General features: G+C 40.7%; 1 protein-coding gene across 1 annotated transcript in view; it reads left to right on the top strand.

Moving 5' to 3' along the window:
• The window catches only part of LOC134529521 (hyaluronidase-like), a 67,848-nt gene that overhangs the window by 27,672 nt on the left and 18,411 nt on the right, over window positions 1-21,765 (top strand). The window contains exons 2-3 of the mRNA XM_063363696.1: window positions 18,883-19,184; window positions 20,946-21,085. Coding sequence (XP_063219766.1) covers window positions 18,883-19,184; window positions 20,946-21,085 — 442 coding nt within the window. The remainder of the gene's footprint in view (window positions 1-18,882; window positions 19,185-20,945; window positions 21,086-21,765) is intronic.

Here is a 21,765-nt window from a genome sequence, read left to right as displayed (position 1 = left end):
GTATATATATATATATATATATATATATATATATATATATATATATATATATATAAAGGTTTGTCCAAATATAATACACAAAATTATACCAAATCCGTTATTTGAAAAACATTTTAAAATAAATAGATTTTCTATAACTCTAAATAGATTGTCTTGTTTAAAAAATAATAGCTAAATTTTAAGATTGTTGATCAGTTTTTCAATAATGCACTGGAAAAGAATTTTTAGAGTTATAAAATGTAATACATTATAGTAATTTATACTATATGTTTGTATTAAAAATGTCATCATCGTAAACCTATTAATGGTATTAAATCTTAAGTGGGACCTGCGTTTGCGAATGGCAGTACGTTCCAGCCCCGATGGCTACCCCATCAAAATTAAAATTTATTCTAATACAGTGGAAGATTTTTGATCTATATTTGAATGGTTCGGCACATTCTGTAATTCGGCATCAATCGAGCCACTTGCGCTCAGAAATTTTTGTGTTGTATTCCAGCTGTTAGCTTGACCCCCAGTTTGTACTACTGCTCTGCCGGTGTTTTGAGTTCGGCCAGAGTCTATCGTTACTGTCTGTTTTCATTTTAGTGCTTGGGTTTCCAGTTTGTGTACATATCACATTCGCATTTCAAGGGAATATTTACGTATTGATTATTTGGAGAAGATCAATGCTCATCTGAATTGTTTTCCTTTATGTAAAACCAGCCTCTACAACTTGTTTTGAATACTATTTAACTAATAATTAATTTTTATTCGGCATTTATGTTAAAAATGTATTGAATTTTGATAGTCTGGCATGAATGTTGGTACAAGCGTATTGGATTAAATACCTTTTACAGAAATGATATCTTATAAATAGAATGTTTTCGCCAAGATTATATACCTACCTAATTCTGCACATTATAAGTAAAGGTGATGGGTGGCAATCAGTTCCCTGGGACTATTCGGGGGATGTGGTATAGCTTTCTGCTGTGATGGCAATGCAGGTTGCAGCGGTATGTCTGAACATGCAGCTGGGGCCCATTTCACAAAAGTACATGTCTTGTTATTAACATGTTGCCAACATGCGTTTTACACAGATTTGTTCAAATTTGTCACTGACAGGTACAAGTTTCAGTTGTGTGTAACATGATTAGTAAATATTTGGTAGTCTTGTAACTACCAAGATTCGGCAACAAGGCCACACTTGTAACTAACAAGTCTTGGCAACGTAAACTCGTTAAATTAATGTACTAATAACAGTTATTAATTTTAAGGTGCAGCATGAATTTGTTTATGTTTATAATTATAATTTTATATATGATTTTAACTCATCAGGGGAAGAACTAGACCGCAAAACTTTCTAGGAGAATTATAAGTCAACTTGTAATTGTAACCTACCTACATTTTGAGGTAGGTAGAAAATAACTAGTAAGCATTAGGTGACAGATATTCATTTGTAAGCTACAATTTTCATAAACCAAAACTTCTCTAGTAGAATAGGCTATAAATAAATCACTTGTGAACTTATGAAAGCTCACTTGTCATTTCAAGTTTACGACCGTGGTGTTTCTGTTAAACACTTGTTGCTATATGTTTTCACAGACGTGCAAAATTGTACCTGTTAGTCGAAAAACTTGTACTTTCGGGAAATGTGCGAGTGGCGAAACCATGCTACTTGAGTCCGGTAGCGGACGGGAAGTGCTAGCCAGTTTAAGTGAGCCCGCAACCCACCTGCAGTGCGAAACCACGCTGCGCGAGTCTGGTAGTAGGCGGGAGGGGCTCACCAGTGTAAATGAGCCCGTGGGCCTGCACCAGTGCTAACACCGCGCTACCTGAGTCCGGCAATGGGCAGAAAGTGCTCGCCAGTGTCAGAGAGCCCGCGGGCCCACCGCAGTGCAAAACCACGCTGCGCGAGTCCGGTAGTGGCGGGAGAGGCTCGCCAGTGTAAGTGGCCAACGTGCCCGCCACAGTGCGAAACCAAGTGGCGTGACTCTGGTAGTAAGCGGGAGGGGCTCGCCAGTGTAAGTGAGCCTGCGGGCCCACCGCAGTGCGAAACCACGCTGCGCGAGTCTGGTAGTAGGCGGGAGGGGCTCACCAGTGTAAATGAGCCCGTGGGCCTGCCCCAGTGCAAACACCGCGCTAACACCGCGCTAACACCGCGCTACCTGAGTCCGGCAATGGGCAGAAAGTGCTCGCCAGTGTCAGAGAGCCCGCGGGCCCACGGCAGTACAAAACCACGCTCGCTACGCGAGTCCGGTAGTGGGCGGGAGGGGCTCGCCAGTGTAAGTGGCCAACGTGCCCGCCGCAGTGCGAAACCAAGCTGCGTGACTCTGGTAGTAAGCAGGAGGGGTTCGCCAGTGTAAAAGATCCCGCATGCCCGCCCCAGTGCGAAACCATGCTACGTGAGTCTGGTAGTGAGCAGGAGGGGCTCGCCAGTGTAAGTGAGCCTGCGGGCCCACCGCAGTGCGAAACCACGCTGCGCGAGTCTGGTAGTAGGCGGGAGGGGCTCACCAGTGTAAATGAGCCCGTGGGCCTGCCCCAGTGCAAACACCGCGCTAACACCGCGCTACCTGAGTCCGGCAATGGGCAGAAAGTGCTCGCCAGTGTCAGAGAGCCCGCGGGCCCACCGCAGTGCAAAACCATGCTGCGCGAGTCCGGTAGTGGGCGGGAGGGGCTCGCCAGTGTAAGTGGCCAACGTGCCCGCCGCAGTGCGAAACCAAGCTGCGTGACTCTGGTAGTAAGCAGGAGAGGTTCGCCAGTGTAAAAGATCCCGCAAGCCCGCCCCAGTGCGAAACCATGCTATGTGAGTCTGGTAGTGAGCGGGAGGGGCTCGCCAGTATAAGTGAGCATGTGGGCTCACCGCAGTGCGAAACCACGCTGCGCGAGTCTGGTAGTAGGCGGGAGGGGCTTGCCAGTGTAAGTGAGCACGAGGGCCCGCCGGAGTGCGAACACCGCGCTACCTGAGTCCGGCAGTAGACGGGATTTGCTCGCCAGTGTAAGTGAGCCCGCGGGCCAACTGCAGTGCGAAACCACGCTGCGCGAGTCCGGTAGTGGGCGGGAGGGGCTCGACAGTGTAAGTAGGCCCGCGAGCCCACCGCAGTTCAAACTACACTGCGCGAGTATGGTAGTAAGCAGGAGGGGCTCGCCAGTGTAAGTAAGCCCGCGGGCCCGCCGCAGTGCGAAGCCACACTAGATAAGTCCGTTAGTGGGCGGGAGGGGCTCGCCAGTGTAAGTGGCCAATGGGCCCGCCGCAGTGCGAAACCACGATGCGCGAGTCTGGTAGTAGGTGGGAGGGGCTCGCCAGTGTAAGTGAGCCAATGGGCCCGCCGCAGTGCGAAACCAAGCTGAGTGACTCTGGTAGTGACAAGGGGGGGTTCGCCAGTGTAAGTGAGCCCGCGGCCCCGCCGCAGTGCTAATCCACACTATTGTGTCTGGTAGTGAGCGGGAAGGGCTGCCCAGTGTAAGTGATCCCGTGGGCCCGCCACATTGCGAAACCACGCTGCGCCAGTCTGGTAGAGGTGGGAGGAGCTCGCCAGTGTAAGTGAGCCCGTGGGCCCACCGCAGTGCGAACTCCGAGCTACCTGAGTCCGGCAATGGGCGGAAAGTGCTCGCCAGTGTGAGTGAGCCCGCGAGCCCACCACAGTGCGAAACCATGCTACATGAGGCTGGTAGTGTGCGGGAAGTGCTCGCCAGTGTAAGTGAGCCTGTGGGCTCACCGCAGTGCGAAACCACGTTGCGCGAGTCTGGTAGTAGGCGGGAGGGGCTTGCCTGTCTAAGTGAGCCCGTGGGCCCGCCGCAGTGCGAACACCGCGCTACCTGAGTCCGGCAATGGGCAGAAAGTGCTCGCCAGTGTCAGAGAGCCCGCGGGCCCACCGCAGTGCAAAACCACGCTGCGCGAGTCCGGTAGTGGCGGGAGGGGCTCGCCAGTGTAAGTGGCCAACGGGCCCACCACAGTGCGAAACCAAGCTGCGTGACTCTGGTAGTAAGCAGGAGGGGTTCGCCAGTGTAAGTGAGCCCGCGGGCCCGCCGCAGTGAGAAACCATTCTACATCAGTCTGGTAGTGAGCGGGAGGGGCTCGCCAGTGTAAGTGATCCCGTGGGCCCGCCACAGTGCGAAACCACGCTGCGCGAGTCTGGTAGTAGGTGGGAGGGGCTCGCCAGTGTAAGTGAGCCCGCAGGCCCGCCGCAGTGCGAAACCATTCTACATGAGTCTGGTAGTGAGCGGGAGGGGCTTGCCAGTGTAAGTGATCCCATGGGCCCGCCACAGTGCGAAACCACGCTGCGCGAGTCTGGTAGTAGGTGGGAGGGGCTCGCCAGTGTAAGTGAGCCCGCGGGCCCGCCGCAGTGCGAAACCATTCTACATGAGTCTGGTAGTGAGTGGGAGGGGCTCGCCAGTGTAAGTGATCCCGTGGGCCCGCCACAGTGCGAAACCACGCTGCGCGAGTCTGGTAGTAGGTGGGAGGGGCTCGCCAGTGTAAGTGAGCCCGCGGGCCCACCGCAGTGCGAAACCAAGCTGCGTGACTCTGGTAGTAAGCAGGAGGGGCTCGACAGTGTAAGTGAGCTTGCGGGCCCACCGCAGTGCGAAACCACGCTAGATGATTACGGTAGTGAGCGGGAGGGGCTCGCCAGTGTAAGTGGCCAACGGGCCCGCCGCAGTGCGAAACCTGTTCGCAGTGCGACGACACGATCTGGGATGTGAGAGAAAGCTCCTCCAGACGGATGAGCCGAGCCGGACGCGAAATTCGATCGCCAAGCGACGCTGCGGTCTCTCGGTGAGACGAGGAAGCACATTCGCGCGGCTCAGGTCTGCACGTTCTTTGAATGATTCTAGCAACGAAAAGGACTCATTTAAAACATTTATATGGACACATTCCGAGAAAACCAGCAATGACGTGTTATAAATGAACCGCTTGGACAAGAAAGATGCTTACACAAACACGTAGAAAACAAGTTAAAATCAGCCGGATAAAATCACGGCTCAGAGGAACACAGTGGGCTGACCACGACGAAACAGCTGTGACAGATGCAGAAAAATCAAACAACAACCTAGGACAACATAACGACAGACGGAACCAGTGATGAAATTGCTTGCGGACTGTCAGTAAGTAATTGTACAGGTATTCTCCCACCAAGCCTTCTGACATGTAACTTAAGTCGGTGGCGTAACTAAACGAATAAGCTAAAAAAAAATTTTTGAACCGCTATTTTATTTTAAAATTGCCTCCTATAATAAGAATTTAAACAATGCAAATAACTTAAAAATCGGGTTTACATCTTCCGATCGCACATCGATTTAAACGTTCTTAGAAATCAGCCAAAACGAAAAAAAAAAAAAAAAAAAAAAAAAAAAAACTATTTTATTTTTTTAAATAATATGATTTATTACCACCTTCTAAGTAATGTTTTTTTGTGCATGCGGCACTATTTCATGGGACAATAAATATTTTAATATAATCATCACGTTGGAATTCGCAAACCTTTTTAAATCCCCTATCGGCAAACACATTGTGCAACCGACAAACATTAAAATACAAATGGTGTTTTAAATAAATTAAAATTCTGAACCATAAAAAAGCATTACAATCTGTAGCTAACAAGTCACTCGTAGAAATTTAGGCAATGATCAGAAATTTTATGAAAAATATTATTTTTGTCTATTTCTATGAACTTTTTAGTACAATGCGCGGATTTCTCTCATTATTATAATAAGAGGCTAATTTCCCACACTATAGCTGTTCGATAAATAAATCTTAATTTTTTTCGACCAAAGCTAATTATTAAACTCCTCTTAAGAAAAATAATAAGGGTTTAGATGATATCGATAAAGAGCTAAGGAGGAAATGAAACCGCACTGAGTTTTCAATATCGGGAGCAAAATTCTAGCATAGATCATCTTCCACGCTGTTAGAATTTACCTCAAACGAAAGGTTCTTCGTAGATCCATAAAATTGGATCATGAAAACTTAACACAGTTTCTGGAGGTTTCGTTTGTAAGATTTTAATTTCATTGAGTTCCTGCTACAAGCAGATAAACCCATTATCCATAAACTTTGCTATTAAATCCTTAAATTTGCGCAGTCCCTTAGATAGATTGTAATCAGTGTTTTTTTTTTTTTTTTTTTTTTTTTTTTTTTTTTTTTTGTAGATTCAAGGGCCAAGCCTACCTAGGCGCACATACGGTGTGAAGAGCTTTCGAACAACACCTGCTATTTAAAAACTGTTGAATATATGTGAATGGAATATGTTATTGAAAGTAATTAAATAGTAAATTATAGTAGCATCTAAGCTCTCGGTGCACGGCTTTGGTTAGAAGTAATTACGTGAATGGGACGGAAGTCGCATGGAACGGAAATGTGTTACCCCGATGCTGCCATCTGTGGCGGATCGCACACACCAAAGCTCACAAAACCATAGTGAAACTTTATAGTATAAACTGTTAAATGAATTTTAACAAGATTGGCAGTATTTTAATAACATCCCTTATCGAATATCAGGTCCAAGCCAGGGTTTAGAAACTGTTCAAGTCTCTTTTGCTTTTATCGGAGGCGTTTCATTATATAGTTTAACATTTCGGTCTGCTAATTAATTGATTCAATAGTCGACGTAGCTACTCCGGCAACGAATTCTAGTGGCGTATGCGGAAACTACGTGACACAATTTGCGTATATTTATATTCCACGCACGGCATTATTTTAAAGAATTATATGATAAAATTTATTGTCCGAATTTCGTATTATAAGTATATTTTAAACATGAGAACACATGAGTTTGCTCGTTACCTAGGTTAGATATTACACATATCTGGCGAGTACTAAAAGACCCGCATGTTTTTCTTTTTTTAAAATCTCCGTTTTGAAGTTATACTTCTTTAAGCGCGTTATGAAAAAATGATGAGAGAGAATTTTTACGATGCGCGCGCACAATTCAACGAAATTTTCCCAGGATGAAAAATGACTACATACAAAAAGCTTCATGCAAATAAAAATTAGTTATGTTCTTTCAAATATTATACTTCATTTCTATTGAATACTGGTCTATATCATTAAAAAATATATTTATTCTGAGTATTAGTAATATAAAATGTGTTGTTAAACTTTTTCAAGTGTATGTGTATAAGTGAGGTTGTGTGGCCGTATGTATAATTTATTTACATTATAAATTATCGCATTATTATTTAATTATTATTCAAACTTTAATAAATTCGAATATACGTTCAGGATGCTTATTGATTTCCATTATTAATTAAAATGTAAATATCTTATTTTATTAAATTAAATAATAAATTATATACACGTGTTTATATTTTTTGAATTTGAATTTATATTTTACGAACCGCTATTACATTATAATATTACTTTAGTCCTTTATTTATTATATTTCTATTAATTATTAGTATGCAAAATGAAAGTTAGTTTTTTTTATTATGCCAAGTAAGTACATAACCCCTTTTTTATAGTGTAAATTGCTAAAACCTGATGTGAGCAGAGAATTATTTAGATGTGAAACTCCCGGTAATTTTTTCTGAAAGCACTCGCAGGACTTGCAATACGCCGTTACCTTCATGTCTCCGCCATGTAATGTTGCGGGCACCACTCAAATCTCACGTTTATCCTGTGCGCGCCGCTTGGGGGTGACACCGGGCTAGAAGCACTTCCCGCCTCCCCAGACGGGCGCCTTCAGACGGGAACTGTTGACAGCGCGAGTGTGTTGCAATGCCGCATGGACCACAGCTGACTGAGCGAGACGTTGCGTCACGAAGATTGCACTCTAGTCATCCACGAAGCAGCTGCAGAGGTCACGGCTTCCACCGCAGAGAAGAGACCAAGCAGCTCTTGGAAGTACGCTGTAAACAGTTCAAAGGTCGGCCTCGCCATCCCCGCTGGGCTATTGCATTTCCGTGACGTAATTTTCGCATGTCCGCCCACTGGTTCCAGTGGCTAGCGGGTCAAGGGGCCCGGGTTCGATTCCCGCTCGGAGAACCTTCTCCCTGGGTTCAGCGCGGGATGTTTTTGATGTCTCTTTCGCCTTCGTCCCGCAGAAGGCGATGGCGAACCATCACCCAGCCTTGCCAAGCATTGGAACGTCACGGCTGCCATCGCCGTGGTGTTGCCTGTGCTCACGACACCCAGTAATAGGAGAAACGACTCATTATCATTGCTCGCCTAGGACAGCTGGTGCGGATGCTTTGCTGTAAAGAACAAATCCAAATCCGATCGGCAAACTTCGGCTGAAGGTTCATTGCGAAAAAAATAAGTTCAAAACATTGGTCCATATTGCTTCCCACGAGACTTACATCTTGCTCGTAGACTCTCGTGACCATGTAAATGGCAGAATGTTTGGGGAGAAATAGTTGCCTATTCCACACAACTAGATAAACGTATTTTAAACAATTTAACGGGCAATAAAAGTATATGAATTAAGCTTCTACTAAGCAGGTACAGTCTTGTTGGCTAGACCATTGCACAATCATGGCCGTACACAGGGACCAATCACAGCTTGGCTTTGAATGGTCCTATTTCAGCACTGTGTCAGAACAACCGGCCTTGGGTTGTTAATCGCTATTAAAAATGTCTACAACATGGCAAGCCGAAACATCGCCAAATTTTCATTCCCTTAGACTTGCTCTCTACCCAAAAGCCAAAAATTAGTTCGTCTGAACATTAACAATAACATTTACTTTATATAATTTCGTACTTCGATTGTTTTTAAGACTTAAGTGACCGTAAAACAAAGCACAGAAAGGGTAAGCAAGTATTAATAAAAATATAAATGTCAATAAATTCACTCGCTCTTTGTAACTTATGTTGGAATCAAAATGCAGGGGCGGACGCCATGCTAAGGACGCGACACGACAGTAAAATATCGCGTTATTGTGAGCGAGAAAAAAAACTATTATGTATATAATGATTCTATGTTATAAAAAAATTTGAAGTAAAACTTATTTATGTGGAGGGTAACAATTTTCGAGAGTTACGAAAATTCCGATCGCATGAGGGGAAATAGCTAGGTATTTTGTGAGGGAACCGGTAGAGGAGGGGAATAGTTAGGTACGTGGTAGGGGAACCGATAGAGGAGATGGCAGGGAAAGGTAGAAATGACGCAGCATACTTGCGATCTTGCGCTCTTGGGCTTTTGCTCTCTTGCGCTCTTGCGCTCTTGCGCTTTTGCTCTCTTGCGCTCTTTCTCTCTTGCTCTCTTGCGTGCTCTCTCTCTTTCTCTCTTGCTCTCTTGCACTCTTGCTTTCTCGCGCTCTTGCGGTCTTGCGCTCTTGCGCACTCGCGCACTTTCAAGTGCGTGGTTGTTTCTTGGGGGTGGACGTCGCGCTATCTCCACTCCGGAGCCGTTGGCGCGTATGATGATCGCTGGAGCAGCCTTGAGCAGGCTCCACGTGGCGGCGTGCGGCTCAGGTGTAACCCTGACATGCTGCAGGGATAGGCGGGTCGCGGCGGTAGGGACCCGCCTGCACCTGATGCCACCCCGACTTTAAGGAGTATTGGGGCAGAGGTTTGAGCTTATTTTTTGCGCCGCGCCACGGGTCATATTCGAAAGAAAATATTGTTCTTTCATGTATGTAACATTAATTTAATTACTTGTGTAAATAAGTATTGCTAAACAGTTTTATGTGAGTATTGTTTTAGAGGTGTAACTAAATATATCTGCTGGTATAATGCTTTTCATGCTTTAGTTTGAAATGGGTAATTATTTGTCACGAATTATTATTTTATTATCTAAACTACACACCGTATTATAGTTACGAACCCACGAATGTGTAAATATGTTAAGTTCAACTAAGAGGCGTGAATATTTATCGATCAGAGTGTAGCTGTGGGTGACTGTGGATCAACAAAGTAGCATTGAACTAGGTCCTATTAGTATGCCATGTTGTCACTTTCACATGCCAGATACTACCTCAGACTACACACGTCTATTTGGACAATTATTTAAGCTTAATAAACTACCTAATTATTGGCCAGCTTCAGGTTTAAGAATTATTTAAAATTAAAGTTTATTTCGAATGTACAGAAAAAAAAATTCGTACTTTTAGTGTTCAAAGAAAATATAATTTATTTATTCGTGTGAAAATGAATAAATTATTTCATTTGAGATCATACCCGCATACTTACTATTCTCGATTATTATCCCTTGTTCTATTAAAAAAATGTGAAAGTAGTCATGAGGACTGCCGACAGAAGTGAAAACGTTTTCGCAATTTTTACGAAAAAATATTATCACACAACAAATTTGTTTTATCACGTTAGTAAAATAACTCCTAAATTACTTTAAAATACGTATTGCATAGTAATTGTAAGTATTAAAAAAATAATTTTCTTAATTTTTAGGTTATATTGCTACCAAGACTCAGTTTCCACACAAAATCGAGGATCTAATAAAAATATAAAAAATATATCTTTAGAGAGAATAACAATATAACGTACACAGTTATTTTTCCTAAACTTCAAATGATAGAATTAATAATGATAATAGAAGTAACTATTATTAATATTAATAATAGAATTAATAAAATACAAATTTGATTTGAAATAAGAAATACTATGTAAAATATAATTGTGTAACATAATAAAATATTTTTTTGATAAAAATCAGAGACTTTTTCGCAAATGTTACGAAAAAATATTATCTCACAACAAATTTATTTTATCACGTTAGTAAAATAACTCCTAAATTACTATAAAATACGCATTGCATAGTAATTGTAGGTATTAAAAAAAATAATGATGTTCTTAATCTTTAGGTTATATTGCTACAAAGACTCTGTTTTCTTGGTTATTCAAACTATATATCTATATGAGAATATTAATATATTATATACTTACTTTGTACTGCACAGTAATCGTATACTTAAGATTTAAAATAAAAATTGGACAAAAACACCATTTGAACACTGTATACACACGTTCGATTCACATATGCACAGCACTGATGTACAGGGACTGAAGACGCGTACTGGCTGCGCGCGCACCACTGAATTGTGTATGTATGTGTGTGTCTATATATATATACACATTCACGTCACATGACCATGTCGATGATGACTTACATGAATTTACTCCCTATCCAAACCTTCCTATAGAAGTTTTCACTTCAAAAATATTAGTAATTTATCTCTAACTATAACTAATATTCATGAAGTTTCACTACTGTCCCGAGTGGACTGCACGCACACATGTTTTTAGTAAACATATTAGATATAAATATTGTTTAATCTAAATGTTACGTTATTTAGAGTATTAAGACAATATCGCTGTACGTGAACACTTTTGAAATATTTTACAGATTAATTCAGTAAACAAAACATTTTTAAATACGTGAATAGTAATAAAAATTATACCACTGAAATAGTCCAACAATCCTTTGAAAATTAATTTCTGGCGCACATTCCAGTATTGCCGCGCTACACATATAGAATATCTTTTTGAGTAGGAAGTGGTTACGTCCATGAATTTGGTCATGCTGACGTCATAAATGAGACGAACGTGATTGGCTGGGAAATTCTTTCATTCGCGTCACGTCCTTCGCATCGCGCTTGTCGCACTAGCGTGGTGCCAGCGCGAGTCTTTCTTTGTTCCTACGGCGAATACGGAATAAAATAAAATGGTCATTCGAAGAAGTATTGTATAGGTACGGTCCAAAGTCCCATTTGACTGCCTCGACTCTCGCTGGTAGCCAGCACGAAGCCCTGACGACTGCGATGTGATGACGCCTTAGGCGAGTGCTTTCTCAACATTGCAGAGAAACCACCTACACTAAAAAAAATATCTCAAAATTACATACACAATAGTTCAGTAAATTTGCAGTTTTGTCGTGTAGTTTTAAAAAACTAATACAGTTGGTAAAAGTTTACACAAATGTATCCATAAAACCAAATTATGTTACAACCTTCGGTAAAAATACACAAATGTTCATATTTTATTAAAAATACTTACGTGTTAAGTTACACATCTGGATTTATAGGCAAAATTACACACACAAGTGTTAAATTAAACAGTGTCCTGCTTTCTGTCAGTACACTGTACTCGTAGGAACACTCATTAGTGCGTTCTGTTAGTCTTTTGATAGTTCATATTCGGATACCAGCATGAAATTTTGACAGGACTATCTTGGGCATAGTCTTATTTAAAAACAATCGAGACACAACTCGCGTATCCCCCCAGAGGGGAAAGAGGGGTGAAAATGTCAATGAAAAAAGAGTTTTTTTATGATTGATCAAAAATAGTACTTTTTATCAAAAAATATTTCAAGAAAAAAATATGCATCATAAAATTTTCATTAAGAAAGGTCTCTAAGAGTTTTTTCATTTAACGAGTCGTTAGGCAACAAAATTGAACTTTAAAATGCTAAGAACATTAAAATACTACAAAAAGTACGATACTGTAAATACTGTAGCTCATAAATAAAAAGTATGACATTGAAAGTGAGGAAAAATGTCTTTAGATCTTTGTTACTAGTTATAACATTAAAAATAAATTAAAATGCATTATTTATTTCCAATAATAACTGTGAATCAACATTAATATGTTCAGAATATGGAGATTAATGATGAACTGAAATTAATGTAGCAATTAATTGAAAGCAAATTTACACTAATTAGTTTTCATAAATGTTGAGAGTTAATCATATATACTTTAATTTCATTCCCTACCTACTTCACTTGTGTAATAGGTACTTACTTGCGGATGAATAAGTTATAAAACTTCTGTCATTCATATACATGAGGTATTGACACATTGTTCACAGATCAACTGATCCTACTTGCAATTAATTACTCATTTAGCAAATATTTTGTTCACATTTATGTTTGATCAGAGCATGGAGTCAGAGTTATATTTTAAATCGCGGATCTTCCACTTCATAAAAGCTGGTTTAAGTTGCACATTGTCCGTCGCAGGCACATAATGAAGTACAGGGAAGACAGTTTTTCGCACACTTGAAGTTCCTTGAGCACATGGTTTTGCAGTGGCAACAAATCAACTGAGAATCTTCTTTTGAAACTTCTGGAATAGTTGTCCAAATTGGTTCATACCCCGAAGAGGATTTCCTTTTCCATCCAAAAAATGTAATTTCTGGAACTTTCAATTGACGTTGAAGGCACTGATTCCAAATCACCGCCTGCATGCAGCATCGCACGCTTCACATGCAGCCGTAAAGCGTCTTCTGTCAGTAGGATATTCTCGATCGATCGTTTTTTTTTTGTGAACAAAATCCTGCGGCATTCATTTACACTTTTTGCGGTGATAGTCGTGTCGTACAGAAGAATGCGATCATGTTGAAATCTTGTTCTTGAATTTCTATAGAGATTGACAAGCGATTGAAGACTGGTGTAATATCTGGCACTCTTTTCCAAATATTCCAGGCCCTCTGTTTTCCAATCCCATAAAAAGCCGAGACCGTGTCGCACCCTGTGAGTGCGTGAAAGAATGGTAAAGCTGCTCTTATATCATTTGGAATATTTTCTAAGAACACACTTAATGAGAAATATGTTTTGTTCTTACCAAAGGTTTTGCAAACCCATTGATTTTAACTCCGACAAGGCAGCTGCTGCAATAACTACCACATCCGAATCCACTGTAACAAGAGCAACATTCTTATGGCCAGCCTCAACACAGTTTTTCACATGTAATATAAGTCTACTGTCAGCCTCCTCATGATTGCATGGTGCAACACCTTCACTGTTGAATGTTACGTTGCCAGAGCTCGTAACTTGATCTTCGTCACTGCATACTAGAAGTTTTTTTTTACCTATTTCACATGTTGTTATCGCTGTAGCAAGAAGATGAAACAGTTGTTTTTTGTTGTCATCATCAAGAAGAAATTTGTTGAATGTCTTCGGAAAAGGTGTACTGGGCTTCACAATAACGTTTTGTCCACTACCTCGTTTTGATCTTGTATCGGATTTAAGGCTGCCTATGCATCGATCAAAGATTATGTCAAGTCTTTCTACATGCTGGAGGCGATCTTTCACAGCTGGAAGGAAAACCTTGTGCGTGAAGTCGACGAAAGTCTTTGATGAAGAAGGATGGAGCCAATGCACAAAGGCGGCACCATCTACAATACTAGCAGTACAATGTGCCAAGCATACGAAATTAGTTCTTCTTTTAGTCTAGTACACTCGTCTGCCTCTCCCCCTTCCTTTCTTCCTTCGTTGCGTTCCTTTGCACGAGCACGATTTCTGAAGCTTGCATGACATTTTTTGTGATATTTTGCCTCTAAAGCAACAAAGTCTGGAGATGTAAATTTCTTCAAAAATTTATTGTCTTCAAGTTCCAGTGCCAAAAACCTTACTGTTGGTCCGATGTCCAGTGTTTGTGCTGATACAAGTGTTTCTTTCTCACTTCCATCACAAAACAAACAGCTGCTATGTATATCCACAGAGTTTGCTTCTGACCTCTTCACTCGTTTCGAAATAGACTCACTGGAATCTTGATTGGATTTTTTTTTTTTTTGCATTTTACTCGATTAAGCTTTTGTTTATCAAACTTGTTTCTGCAAACCTTTCGAAATTTGGCGCCATGTGAAATAAATGTTTCGGCTATACCACTTCCTTCATCAAATTGGGAGAAAAGAACCCACTTCGGTAGAGCGCCGAGAGTCCTGAATCCCTCCAGATCTTCAGTTAACGACATTAGTCCATTTTCTGATGCATTCACTAGTTTTTGATCACTGACCTGTTGACACATGATGCATCTATCCCATTCAACAGCAGGAGGAATGGACGTTAAGTCCTCTACCAAACTATGTTTCCGTTTGGATGACATCATGTTCCAGTTCAGTTTTCAAACAAACCTGTAGAAAAACATCAGGGCCGGTGCAAGGTAAATTGGCGCCCTAGGCGAAAAACCTTAATGCCCCCCCCCCTCCCGGGACACCCCAAAAAAAAATTTCCTTCCCTCAAAATACATCACGTAAGCCTAAGATTTTGTCAACAATCAAATGTAAGCAGGCTTGTGTTTTTTTTTTTTTTGCTTATTACAAATCATAAACAGGTCACCGTGGACTTTAAATAATTACTTATATCAATATAAACATTCCAAACCGTTACAAAAATCCATTTTCATCTAGTTTCAATAATCGTTAAACATATTATATCAGCTGTTATGTGTCGTGCTGCGCCGCCCCCAGCTACTTGGCGCCCTAGGCGGTTGCCTAGTTCGCCTATATGGACGCGCTGGCCCTGACAAATATAAGTATACTATTTAATGTTCACATCCTCATACATAATCAATAAAAACACAAAGTAGCACAGTAACGTATATTTCACATATTTATCTCCCTTCTGCACAGGAAAACATTATTTTATTATTTCAACAGCAAAAAAAATAAGTTACTCAGCAGTAAAAAAAAATTATTTTCTATTCCATAACACCCCCCCCCCCCCCCAGCCTGCTCTGGGGGCAACTATGAGTTGTGTCTCGATGGTTTTTACACAAAGGCATGTTAAAGACAACCTGTGCCAAATTTCATGTTGGTATCCAAATATGAACTATCCTTCACAAATAGAAGACTAACAGAATGCACTACATAGGCTTACATCAGTGTAAAAGTGAAAAATATTTGTCAGAGTATGTTTGAAACTACTAAGAAACTAAAAACAATACAACATATTCAATTTATAATGACAAAGCTCCATTTAATTTACATTAAGTTACGAAAGTGGTATTCCCATTACGTCATGATTTATTAGTGTTCAAGATGGTCGAGAGGTTAAGGTACTAAACTTTTAAAGCTAATTCAAAGGTTCGAGTTCAAAAGTTGAAGGTGATAAAAGTAAAAATAGTTTTAAAGTAAGTAAAATGGGTTAAATATCCGGTTTTGAAATATTTTCTAGGTATGAAAACATTTCACTACACTGATTAAGTACAAATATAGTTGTGCACTGTTAACAGTTCTTGCCATCTGCGTTGCTTGACTGTGTAACAAATATTAACTGCCATGAGGTAAGAAGTAGTTTTTTGTACTCTACTTTAATATTGCCCTCTTACTATAGTAGTGTAGAATAGCTGATTTAGGGGCAATGTATTTCTTATAAGACTACGATTTGGTGGCATGCTAAGTTGTGTCTTGCCAATCGTAACGATTCCGCCAAATTTGGGCATGTCCATCGCTCGAAGCCTATGATCGAGATCTCTTCGAACACATTCGGTAACATTCGTCATTGTCATCCACAATTCTGCCTCATGGTTCACTGTTTGCAAACTGGAGTATGCTGGGGTTGCCTGCGGGAAACTCTACCATCTTCAGCCGCATATTTATTTCTTTTTTTACGATATTGGCTACTACTACTATAAAAATTGCTTTATGATAGTATTTATGGTGGTTCCTAAAAATATATAAATAATTTAAAAAATAATTTGGAGGTGGTCGGATTCGAAGCCATGACCTAGAGTACTATAGTGCGGAGCAGAGCCTCTGACCGTTTTATTAATTTTTTTTTTGGCTCATTGGTTCATTTTAAATCAATTATGAGCCCACCATTCCCTCATTCAATAATTCTTATTATTGATATTTTTACAAATTATTTAACTTTGACTTATTTTGTGACCAATGTTGATACTTGCAAATTCACTCCCACGCCTTATCTGGGACTCGAAACCACGACCTTCGCACCGACAGCCGGCGTGCATCCTACTGCGCTATGGAGGTCGGTAAATGGTAGTGCTAACGGCACGTGGTGTCCCCAAGCGGTCGCTCATCTAGTACTAACAATGTCATTCGGATCTTTCAAGATAGCGGAATTCAAAATCGCGGAATGTTCTAAAATCCAAGATGTCGTCCGTGAAGTCATCCAATATGGTGGCCAGGGTCATGGTCGAAGACAAAGCACAATGCCAAGGTCAAATGTCCCTCCCAGCGGAGGCTTACTGGAGGCTGGTAGGAGGGAATTTAAGCCTGTTTGGGGGCATTTAGTTCTTTAAAACTCAAACTTAAAAGGAATTTTTTTTTTGTTGGAAAATATTTCCTGTAAAATGAGAATTTTTTAATTTTTACATTTTTTGAGCTTTTTGAGTGGGAAATATCTCCTCCAAACGTAAACTGTTTAGTCGATTTTCACAAATGCTTGGTCAATTTTGGCAAATTTAGGGTTAATTTTTACGAATTTGGAAGGTCAGTGTCAAAGGTCAAGATCATTGACATCACAGTCTAATATTGCGGATCCCGGCTCCAGCTCCTCACTCAGCACCCAGCCACAGAACCGACCACTATCTACTACTCTAAACCTGTTTATTATAAATATTCTCCCAAAAATATTCAAACATTTAAAAGTATTACTTGAATTAATTCATATTATGTCTTAGGCCTGTCAATATGCCGTTTAAACGGAGTGGTTGTCAGTTTATAATCGGTAATTTCTTATATATTAATTTTTTACATTTCTGGTTTTGATAAATTTACTAAATCCATTTTTGAGAGACATGCATGTGCACTCTAAGAAAAGCGTTTGAATGAATATTAACCCAAGAAATGCTGCGTAAGTTATAGCAGCAGTGTAGGATGAAATTTTTTATGAGGCCTTATTAGCTTCATAGTTATTCCAACATACTTTAGTTGAAGTTATAAAATGTAAGTTTGTACGTATTTAAACGGAATTCACATTTTGTAAACAAGTCACGAATCATCAAATACTTACTGCATCAAAAATAAAACATGTAAAGAGGTAAAGTATTTGATAAACACAACAATTTTCTAGCTGTGTAGAAAATGACACAAGTTTTTTTAATATTCATTGGAAGATAAACCATTCAGTGTAAGGGCTACAACTTCGCTTGTTCACTGGTGTGGTCCTGAGAGATATAAGTGGCAGAGAAGAGCTCCTGGGAGAGTTTATATGCAGGAGAGTTCTTAAAAGAATTAAGAGGCAGAACAGTGTTCATAGGAGAGATAAGAGGCAGAACTGTGCTCCTGGGATAGATGAGAAGCGGAGCAGTCTCTCGGGAGAGATAAGAGGCAGGCGAATCCCTGGAAGATATTAAAGGCAGAACAGTGTTCCTAGGAGAAGTTAGTGGCAGAGCAGTTCTCCTGGAATATAAGAGAGACAGTGCAGTGCTCCTGTATTAATGAGTTGCAGGAGTGACCTGGGAAAGATGAGCGGCAGAAAAGTGCACCTGGGAGAGATGAAATGCAGAGCAAATCTCTCCTGAAAGAGATGAGAGGCAGAGAGCAGCTACTGGAACGAGAGGCAGGAGTGCCCCTGGGAGAGAATAGAGGCAGATCATTTCTACTGGACGAGATGAGTGACAGACTAGTGTTTCTGGAACCACCCCTGATCACCGGTAACAGGACGTGAGGTCGGCGTGTGCCTCGCCCGTCTTCCGGGACTAGCTTATGTGTGAGTGCTACAAGTAAAAATAAATACATTTTTACTCTTATGGTTTACCCTAAACCAAATATGACCAATAACCTTTACTGTTCCGGACACCATTAAAAACGAACAAGGCTGCAATCAGCAAATAACAGTCAAAATATTCTGTGGAAAAAATTACTTTAAAATATACCTAACAACTGAAGCACATATTCAATGATAGAGTTAGATGTTTCGAAAACCCAGAGCAAGAAGTAATGTTTTATTAGTTAGCAGATTTTTAAATGTAATTGTATATCCGTATAATTCGAAAACCATGACGGATAATATATATTAGATACGACAGCTTCAAAAATTTAGATTATCTTCTAGAGTGAAATCCTGCCTTCCCTGGTTTTCTTTGGGCTTACTTTTAGTTTGGGATGAAGTAAAACATTAGGAATTTATTTTACTTGTAAATGCCTATGAGCGAAAGATTGACCTAGGGCATGTCTGCCCAAGTCAAGTGCCCTAAAGGTGTTTGACCAATGTCGGCGCAGGTCTGGTGAGTGGTTGCTGACGAGGAGGGTTCTGGTTGGTTTGTAGCTGCCCTGGAGGTGCAACATTCCCAGTGTACTGGAACGTACCGACGTTCATGTGCCACCGGCACAACATGATGTTCGGCGACCTGTCGCGGTGGGGGCTGGTGCAGAACCAGGGAGACCAGTTCCGCGGCGAGCGCGTCGTCATCCTGTACGACCCGGGGCTGTTCCCGGCGCTCGTGCCTACACCCGCCGGCAAGGTGGAGCGCCGCAATGGCGGGGTGCCCCAGGAGGGCAACCTCACGCTGCACCTCACCACCATCCGCCAGGAGGTGGAGCGCCTCGTGCCCAACCGCTTCTTCGATGGTAAGCTCGGCTCGAACACCATAGCTGCACCCTCACGAGATGTTAGTAAGTGGTGATACTTCCTCCTGTACTAGCTGCAGAGCTGGGAGGGTTGAGGCCTCAGATGGATAACCTCATGCTACACCTCACCACCATCCGCCAGGAGGTGGAGCGCCTCGTGCCCAACCGCTTCTTCGATGGTAAGCTCGGCTCGAACACCATAGCTGCACCCTCACGAGATGTTAGTAAGTGGTGATACTTCCTCCTGTACTAGCTGCAGAGCTGGGAGGGTTGAGGCCTCAGATGGATAACCTCATGCTACACCTCACCACCATCCGCCAGGAGGTGGAGCGCCTCGTGCCCAACCGCTTATTCGATGGTAAGCTCGGCTCGAACACCATAGCTGCACCCTCACGAGATGTGAGTAAGTGGTGATACTTCCTCCTGTACTAGCTGCAGAGCTGGGAGGGTTGAGGCCTCAGATGGATAACCTCACGCTACACCTCACCACCATTCGCCAAGAAATTAAGTACCTCGTGCCCAACCACTTCTTCGATGGTAAGCTCGGCTCGAACATCATAGCTTAAATTCCTCTAGCTGTAATAGAGAGTTGACACTTTTTTGGTACTAGTGTGAAAAAGTGGGACTCTGAACAAAAATGTTATGTATGCGGAAACTCTCCAAGTTTTTACATATAGGGATAACTGTATGTTGGTTTACAGGTACAATATAAACATTGCTGCAACTTACGGTAGTGTTATAAATTGTACACTATTAAGTTGTTGGCCTTAAGTTTTGGTTGAAGCTACTATGGAAACGTAACCAGAATAATTATGTTCTTTTTCTGCTTATTTTTCTCAGTGGAGTGTTTACATAAGGATGAGAATAGGAGAGCAGTATCAACGAACCAATAATCATGTTAAAATGCGTAAGGATTGTGGTATGCTAAAAGAATTTCGTGCAAGATCATTGATTAAACCTATTTCAAGGCATTAAAACTGTATCAATTAAATATACTGTACATCATTTATGTAGACTCATTCACATCCAATAGAACATTTCACAAATGACTAAATATCATTGCTTAAGTGTGATGAATGAGTTATTCAGTATGCATATTTTCAGTTAGCATACCAGATATACAAAGCTTTGGGGTTCTCTGCGGCATTGTTCGCGTAGGGAAAAATCGTGATTTTAATCCTGCATCGCAAGGTTTTATTAAATAGATTCAATGGAACTGAGGCATCATACTGATGTGGTGAGGAACGTGGTTTCGATCCTAATCTGTTAATTTAATCAATTTTTTTCTCCTAGGTGGCCTACCTGAATTTAAAGCCTATTTTTTAGACAATTTAGTCAATTTCTATTGCATTTAATATGTTTTTTTTACCATTAGTGGTTTATATTAGTTACACATGTTTGATTAATATTTTGATTTCTTTATCAAATAAAACTAATTTTTTTTCAGATTACCATTTTTTTAAATTATGCATTCAATTTTGCGACAACACTGGATCTAGTCTTAATTGCAAACGAAAAATTCAATTTAAGAACGTATACGATATTTGTGAAACATAAATAAAAAAAATTGGAAAAAAAACAGTCTTATGATATTGAAGAGTTTCAGTTTGATTCAAATTTTATGTAATTTTTTCACATCGTCAGTGTGTAGATACTTTCATACTACCTTATAATAGTTTATAATTTAACAGTGTATTAAGCTTTTTTGTTTGATCCTATGAAGTACTGTAGCCCACTTAATTACGATGCACTTTATTTCAGGTATTGCAGTTCTGGATTTCGAGTCGTGGCGCCCGATATTCCGACAGAACTGGGGATCCTTGTTACCGTATCGCGAACTCTCCAGAGATATTGAGAAGAAGAGGCATCCGCACTGGAAACCCCAGGACGTGGAAAAACAGGTAAATGTCTGCTGCAATTTATGTTCAAACATTAAATTTAAATTTGGATGATCTGAATTTTTCAACCTTCAGTTGAAAAAATCTCAAAATAAATAATTTTATGTTCAAAGATAGTTTAGTAATGGCGGTGTGATTATGACCAAACTGCTCCTGGAAGCAGCTTTAATCGTATTTCATTACATGGAATTTTAACTTTGACATTTGCCTAAAATATATGGTTCCAAATAATCTTTGGAAAACCAGTTTATTTATCATGCTCTATCACTCCTTTCTGAGAGCTTAATTGTTAATTTAGCGTGTTCATTAAAATAAGACATCAGTTAGTCATGAAGTAAGAAAGAATATTTACAATTTTTTAAAATTAAAATCGAACTTATTTGTGTCAATGATTCGACACTAGAGAAGATGAACAAACAGTTTGTTATAAATGATTATTTCAAAACGCCCATGGAAATTTTTCTCATTAAAACAATACAGCATTATGCTTAAATCCCTTAAGCTCTGTACTTTACTACGCCTTTAATTAGCGTGTTAATAAATATTTGTGTTGTGGTTCGTTTAAAAAACCAACATAACAAAGAAAGCAAAATATTCATATTATTATTAACCAATCACCACCCTGTTTCTCTCCACTCAAGCGTCACATAAATGTTTATACCTTACCGTTGATGATAACTTTT

Source organism: Bacillus rossius, chromosome 2 (genome assembly GCF_032445375.1).
Source record: "Bacillus rossius redtenbacheri isolate Brsri chromosome 2, Brsri_v3, whole genome shotgun sequence".
Lineage (NCBI taxonomy): Eukaryota > Metazoa > Arthropoda > Insecta > Phasmatodea > Bacillidae > Bacillus > Bacillus rossius.
The sequence above is the reverse complement of the archived record's forward strand: the minus strand, read 5'-3'. Positions and strand labels throughout refer to the sequence as shown.